The sequence below is a fragment of the Trichechus manatus genome, unplaced genomic scaffold (genome assembly GCF_000243295.1).
Source record: "Trichechus manatus latirostris isolate Lorelei unplaced genomic scaffold, TriManLat1.0 scaffold00068, whole genome shotgun sequence".
Lineage (NCBI taxonomy): Eukaryota > Metazoa > Chordata > Mammalia > Sirenia > Trichechidae > Trichechus > Trichechus manatus.
Window position 1 is genome coordinate 4,871,473 of NW_004444004.1, and position 7,817 is coordinate 4,879,289.

Genomic DNA, 7,817 nt, shown 5'->3' on the forward strand with positions numbered 1-7,817 from the left:
TACAGAATAATGCCACTGGTGAAATCAGTCCTTTAAACTCACTTCTCTTCTGGAGAAAGAGTGAACTTAGAAGGACCAACAATCAAAATGCAAAGGAGAATGTAGACCCATTAGCACAGGTTTCATATTCTAGTTAAAATATTTACTAGTACCGGTAGTATCTATGACTATACTTTATCTTTGACATGGCAGTTACCTTTTCATTTTATTTTGTGCTGTAGTTTCATCTATATAGGAAAATGTGAGGCTTATCAAATTGTTGTCACTGGCAACAAGACATTACTGAGTAGTTTCACTAGCGTGATTACTGAACAGATACAAAATTTGGTCTTAATTCGTTAAGATAACGCATCGCATGAAACTTAGGCAAAGACAAAGGAAAGAAATCTCTTGTCCAAATCAAGATAGTTAGCAGTCACATGTGCAGATGAAGAAGATATTAAGAGCCTGGTGGCGCAGTGATTAAAGAGCTACTACGGCTGCTAACCAAAAAGTTGGCAGTTCAACTCCACCAGCTGCTCCTTGGAAACCCTATGAGGCAGTTCTACTCTGTCCTATAGGGTCCCCGTGAGTCGGAATCGATTCGACGGCAACGGGTTTTTTTTTTTTTTTAATATTCTTGAGTACTTAAAAGCTGAATATGTTTGACAGAATTTAGAATATAGCAATTTAAAAAAAGTTTTCAACATAACATGATGTAACTTAGAGTTCAATATTGAAAAGAATGAACACATTACAACCCCTAAAGGGCTAAAAAAAATTATGATAGATTATTTCTCATTATAGTAGTTAATGAAAACAAACAAACAAACAAAAAACCCATTGTGGTCGAGTTGGACCAGCTCTTAACCACTGCGCCACCGGGCTCCAGCAGTTTAATGAAGAGACCTCTATTTTTGTTTTTGTTGTACTTAGGTTTGTTATAGTAAATGTCGGAATAAAGTGATAGTTTTTGGAGAGTTTGGAGAGTTCTTATGCTGCTATATTAATGCCAGGTAATAGTAAGAGCTTGGTTGCTAACCAGAAGGTCAGCAGTTCGAATCCATCAGCTGCTCCTCGGAAACCCTATGGGGTAGTTCTACTCTGTACTGTAGGGTCACTGTAAGTCAGAATTGACTTGTCGGCAATGGGTTTTTTTCCATAGTAAGTTTACAGAGATTTTGTTGCAATGGGATTTGATTTTCCTTGTATTCAAACTAGGAGTTCACTGGGAAGATACTTCCAGCACATGACTTGCATTGGCAAGTGTCAGGGCCCTAATGGAAGAACTTGTGTTAGAGTAGGAGAACACCTGGAAACAGGAGCATTGCCTTGGGGAGTCCATGCTTTTCCAATTCACTTTACCCTCTGAGTGAGATGAAACTCGAATATACTCAGCCCTAGGCACAAGATGCTAAAGAATAATGAAATCAAGAGCAAATAAGTTGCTATAACCCTGCTATCCCTGTCAACTCTCTTGTTGCTCCCTCTTCCAGGATATAAAATATGACAGGGAACAAGGTTTTGGTGTCTCCTCAGGAAGTGAACTTCTCCTCTGAAGCTCCTCTGTGCTCATGATGATATTTGGCCCACCTTTATCTTCTCCCTGCATGGGAGAAGATGGGGCATCATTTTGGTTAATACTCTCTGACTCTTCCAAAACTGCCAGATTCACTGGATTGTTTCTCAGTGCATTCCCATAAAACAGTAGGGTGCATTCTGTAAATCAGACAGACACACATAAGAAACAGACGCAAAGGCATCCCAATGTTAAAGTGACTAACAAGGCATTGTTGTGGTCCATTAACAATCGGCAGCCAAATCTGTATCAATTTCAGACTAAGGTTGTTTACCTGACAAAGATGACTATCAGGATAGCATTTTTAAAGAAATAAGTATGTAAATTGTTCGTGACAAGACTGAATGGACAGCAGAGAATAGAGAATTTCATTGTGGGAAAAGCAAGTGTTCTTATGCCCTATAGGGTCGCTATGAGTTGGAATCGACTCCACGGCAATGGGTTTGGTTTTTTTTTGGGTTTTATGTGTTTGTGAATACATATCAAAAAGCCGTGCATTTTTCTCTTCACTTTACTGTTTGGGAAATTGCATCATTGGTCTTTGGGAGGCAACTCCCTTCCCTCCAGGAAGGCAACACCTCAAAATTATTAACACAAAACTGGAGACAACCTGAGACCAATGCTTTTGTTTCTACTGCTAGAAGCCCCATATGTCCAAGATTTTATTTTTTTTTAGATTTCTTCTTCCTTAACTCCTGTTTTCTCCTGTTTTTCTTTAGGAGCTGTGAAATCTGTTGTAACTGAAAATGTCTGACGGTCTGGATAATGAAGAAAAACCCCCAGCTCCCCCACTGAGGATGAATAGTAACAACCGGGATTCTTCAGCACTCAACCACAGCTCCAAACCACTTCCCATGGCCCCTGAAGAGAAGAATAAGAAAGCAAGGCTTCGCTCTATCTTCCCAGGAGGAGGGGATAAAAGTAAAGTATCAGTGACCGGGCATTGAAAAGGGGCTAGTTTATTCTTTCATTATCACTTTCTTTCTTGGGTAGTCATTTCTTGAGCGTTGGCTATTCAGGGCCTGCCTGACCTTTACATCTACATCTTCAGAGGTTGCATTCTGTCAGAGGATGTTTGATTAACTTACTGTGGGCTTACGGAAAATACAATTAAGCTGTGTTTGCCTTTTATATAGAACTGGATTTATAATGTTCAGCATAGGGAAATCATAGCAACAATACTAACTTGAATATATAAACAGTGACTTTCTTTCTGATAACTTAGAGTAGAATTTACAGTAATCCATTCCTAACTGCAAGTTGTTCTTATTGGAAATTTGAGTATAGGTGGATTTATTTCTGTAAACCTTTTCAGCAACTTTGAAAATTTTGAATTGCATATATGGGAGTCAGTCCGAGTTGCCACAATATTGTTTCTCTGACTATATCCCAAACTTTTGAGTCATTTGTTTCCTCTGTTATTCTTATTCTTCTGCCAGTTGTCTCTTATACAATCAGCCCCGTTTGCACTGAGTAATATATTATCATTTATCTCCGTGTTGTTCATAGTACCATTTGGTGTTTGAATGTCATATGCTAACACTGAGTGATGCTCAGGGATAGAAAATCTCTAGTAAGTAATTGTTAAGTTGCATTGGTTAGCATAAAGCTGAAACATGGCTTCCATAGATGTGACTATTGAGGCAGATGAGAGTGAAGCAAGTACAAGGACACCAGCACCACAGCAGGTTGCCAAAAGGGCAAGAAGAGTGATGTCTTTAGAAGACAAAAGGGACATTCTTGATCTGCTTCTTCAAGGTAAAACAAAAAGGTTCGTGGGGCGCTTATATGGTGTTAATGAATCCACAATTCGTACAATAAAGAAAACTGAAAATGCTATTAGGGCCACTATTGCCTCTTGTACATCGACGTCACTTAAAAGATGCTTTACCCCTCGTAACCGAAAGATGGAGAAGATGGAAATGATGCTAAACCTCTGGAATGAAGATAAGCAAAAGAATAATGAAACACTTTCCATGCAAGGGATCTGTGACCAAGCAAGAGGACTTTTTGATGACCCAGTTTCAGGCCCTAAAGAGGATCTAGAAAAAAGTTTTTCTGGAAGCAAGGGGTGGTTTGAGAAATATAAGTATCGCTATGACCTGGAGACCAAGTCTTATGCGGCAATGATGCCAAAGAAAGAACCAGTAGATTCTTCAGCTCCTGTGTCGTATCCTCCGGAACTGCAGAAAGTGATTAATGAAGGAGTTTATGCACGTGAACAAATCTTTGGTGCTGTTGAGACCGCCATGCTTTGGAAGCCCTTGAATAATCCCACTTGCCCTTTTGAAGAGCAAGAGCCAACGGATGCTGACATGAGGTCAGCAAAAACAGAGAGGCTGACGCTTCTGTTTTGTGCCAGTACTTCAGGTGATCTCATAGTGAAACCGTTACTGCTATACAGAAACCTTTGCCCAAATCTTCTCAGGGGTAAAAACCGAGCCAAGTTTCCAGTATACTGGCATGCAAACAGAAAAACCTGGATGACTCCTCCTCTCCTTAAGGAATGGTTTGAGCAGTGCTTTCTTGTGGAAGTTCAAGACTACTTAAAAGAAAAAAATCTTGAATTCAACGTCCTGCTGATTCTTCACAGTCCGTTTGGTGCCTCAGATGCATTTACCAATGTGCATCCTAATGTTAAGGTTATCTTTATAACCAGCTGCATGTCTCAGATCCTTCAGCCCTTAGATCAGTGTTTGATCCGGCCATTCAAGAAGACTTATGCTAAACTAATATATAACTTTGTTGTACAAAATCTTACAAAGGTTCCTCTGTCTGAAGATCCTAGTGCATGGGATTCCTATACCATCACTAATGCTGTGTTCTTAATAAAAGAGGCGTTAGATAGTTTAACAAAGCCCATCATTAATGAAGCCTGGGAGAAGATTTGGCTAGACATGGCACAGTATCTTTCAGCAGTCCCTCTCAAAGACAAAGAATCTTTGGATCATGAGGAACCTACTGATAAGGATGAACATTTGGTGCAGGAGCAATCATTGGCTGAAGTTGTATCTGAACCTGTTGACACCGATTCAAATGATGTGATGCTGATAGAGGATGATCCTCGGGAATTTTCCAGTACCCCAGAAGTGATTATCATAAGTGATGATGAAGATAATTAGTAGGCTATGGGACTGGAGACAAGTACAATTAGAAGCAACAGGAACAAAGTTCTAGAACAAGATCAAAGCTTCCCTAAGAAAGTAATGAAATTGAAACCTTTGCATGTCACATCTTATCTGTTCAAACCTTGAATGATTTAGTAGATGTCTATAAAGAGATATTATGATGCCTTCGAAGAAAAAAAACACATTGTACAGAAACTGTCTTCAGAATTTAAGTCGTGCCATTTAATACCATTGCTGGACAACTCATCAGCTGCCTTCAGACAAAGCTTGAATGATTTAGTTAACTGTATAAACAAATGCTAAAGTGTCTGCAAAAAAGACTTTAGAAGACAGAAAGCATCTTCAGAAGAGCCAAAGTCATTAAGTAGTGGGCCACTTAAATTCATTTGCTTGATAGAGCTAAAGCCACAAGCAAGTTGTTACAATTTCAGGATTGGACTTAGATGACTCTGGGAACATGGAGATCCATGATTTGAGTTAACAGTCCAACTCGGTCGTTGCTTCTTTGTCACTCCCATTTTCCACTAACATAATGTGTAATACATCCTCATCAGTTCTGGAAATCATCTCAGGATCTAACTGGACACTGTGTAGAGCCTATCATTCTTACTAATTTAAATTATGTAAACTCATTCTTTTTATGTAATATACTGTTGTTATTGTTCTGTCTTACTGAGCATAAAAAAAAGATTTATGAAGGCTTTCAAAATTCTTCTGCTACCCCACTTTCCTTGCCTGGTAGTTTTGTTTTTTCCTCAAAAAATGATAATTTCTTCATCTGAATTCTCCTACTTTGGGGCGTGTTCAGGAACCTAACCCTCACAGGTGAAGAGGGATTACTGTTTCTGTGTTTCTGCCTCATGGTGACTGCTTTGGTGACACCACAGTCAGCCTTGAACTAATGGAAAAAGCACTGGACTTGAGTTCTAGAGACCGGGGTTTAAGTCCTAGCTCTGCCACTGATCACTGTGACTGAGTCAGTCACTTAGCTTTTCTGAGCCTTAGTTTCCTCAACTGTTAAATGAGAATAGTAATACCTGGCCTACCTCACAGGATATTTTTGATAATCAAGTATAATTCTAAACATCAAAATGCTACTAAAAGTAAAATTTAAAAGTGTTAAGTAAATGTGAGGTATTATTACATTTCTATAATTCCAGACCTTACAATCAACCAAAAAACTATAAAGCGAAGAGGAGTTTAAAATTTTCATTTGTTTTATAAAGTAACTTTCTCCCTAGCTAGAATTTATATGTCAATTACAGGAAGTTTTTTACAAAATTAAAAATTCCACAACCCAAAGATAACTGGACTGGTATATTTACTCTTAGTCCTTTTTTCCCCCCTCATCATATAGAAGTTTTATCAATGTAAAAAAATTAATATCACCCATAATCATTAATCTCAGAAATAAACAATGTTAACATTTTGGTGGATTTCTTTGCAGACTTTTTCTATGGCTATATATAAGCATATGCTTTTTTTACATAGCTAATATAATATATTAGCTTTTTAGTTTTGTATCTTGCTTTCCACTTAACATTTTTATCATGAATATTTTCCTACATTTTAAAAAGATTCATAAATATCATTTTTGATGGTGTATAATATTTCATCATATAGTTGCATTATGGCTTTTTTAACCATTTCTTTTTGTTGGATATTTGGAGTCCTTTCCCAGTTTTTGTTGTTAGAAATAATGTCACAATGTCTTATTTTATTACTTAAATGAAAATATTTGCTTTGCTAACAGCAGAGAGTGTTCGTTTATTTTCTTTTTTAAAGAAGTCTGTTTAATAGTTACATTTCATTTACCATGTGGAACTTCACGAGACAGGTAGAAGAAAAATAAGAAGTAGTCGATGTAATTTTAAGATTGAGGATCTATCTTTGTTGGAGACTTCTAGGAGCTGGATCTTGGTCTTAGAGCAAATTAGGAGGGACGATTTGCCACCATTTTATGATTCTTCACTATAGGAAAGTATTCAGGATTTAGACCAGGAAAAGGACACCCAGAACAAGTGATTTTATTTTATTTTATAGACCCTGCGAAGTGTGGGACTGATCAGGTTTCTCTTTTGTTGGCTATTAGAAAGCTTGGAGCCAAATGTGTGGCCCACACATAGCGATTGTAATGGGACTCTGTGGTTTCTATACACCTTTGTATTAGCTTTCCTTCAGGCTGCATTTTATGTTCCTACCTTTTTTTTTTTCCTTTTACTTTGAATTTATGCTATCATGTTACATTTTGTGTATTCTTGTAAGCCACCTGACATCCATTTTGGAGCAAGGTGGGAAATAAATATATACATGAATAAATAAATAACATGAATAAATAAACCAATAAGGAAAAGTCAATGAGGCATACGAATGCAGCCAGGACTCTGAAAACGGCCTGGTGCCTCTAAAAATAATCGATGTTAAGGACTTGAAGCTTGGAAGAACGTGGGAAAAAAGCAGGTGAGGCTGCATTTGGAGGTGACATGTTCTGTATGACTATGACGTCTGTGTCTTCTGAAGCGTGCTTCTGTCTTGTGTTTTGTGCTGCAGTTGATCATTAGGTGTGTTTCAGAGGACATGCAATGCTGGGTGAAGGGCTGTGTCTGTAGAGAGCACAGTTCATGGGCACTTTGTGGGGAATCCAGAGAGATTTGGTAGCTGGTGAGCCTGGAAGAGTACGAAGGCCCCTATTCCTAGAGGAGTAGGAGGAGATAGTTGAATGTAAATCAAATCAAGAGAAATGAGAAATAATCTACCATTTACTGACAGGTCACTGGGTACCAAGCTATGTACCAGATAATTTACATATATTGAATCATTTAATCCTTATGGCTACTCTTTATTATCCCCTTTTTACAGATGAGGTAATTTAAGCTCAAAGCGTTTAAGCAGACAGCCTAGGGTCACATAGCAAGTGATGGATGCCAGAAGCCTCCCAGGTCTCTCTGACTCCAAACCCTATGCTTGTTCTTCTGTATCACACTGCCTTGCGACAAGACCAAGAGAATATGTGGCGAACTATGTTCCTAGCATCCAGAAGCCAGCAGTAGCTTTAATTTTTCCTTAAGAAGATGGCAGTGCACTTTGAAAAGTGTCTGCATTTCAGAAAGGGGACTCTTTTTTTTTTTTTT

The 7,817-nt window shown here is 38.2% G+C and overlaps 1 protein-coding gene across 5 annotated transcripts in view; it reads left to right on the plus strand.

Moving 5' to 3' along the window:
* PAK3 (p21 (RAC1) activated kinase 3) overlaps window positions 1-7,817 on the plus strand; it is a 339,855-nt gene that overhangs the window by 248,748 nt on the left and 83,290 nt on the right. For 3 of the 5 annotated variants that reach the window (XM_004379772.2, XM_004379773.2, XM_004379774.2), the window contains exon 1: window positions 2,305-2,479. In XM_004379772.2, the coding sequence (XP_004379829.1) occupies window positions 2,305-2,479 (175 nt within the window). Of the gene's footprint in view, window positions 1-2,277; window positions 2,480-7,817 lie in introns of those variants that run through there. The other 2 variants (XM_004379776.2, XM_023734474.1) reach the window with 1 other exon arrangement.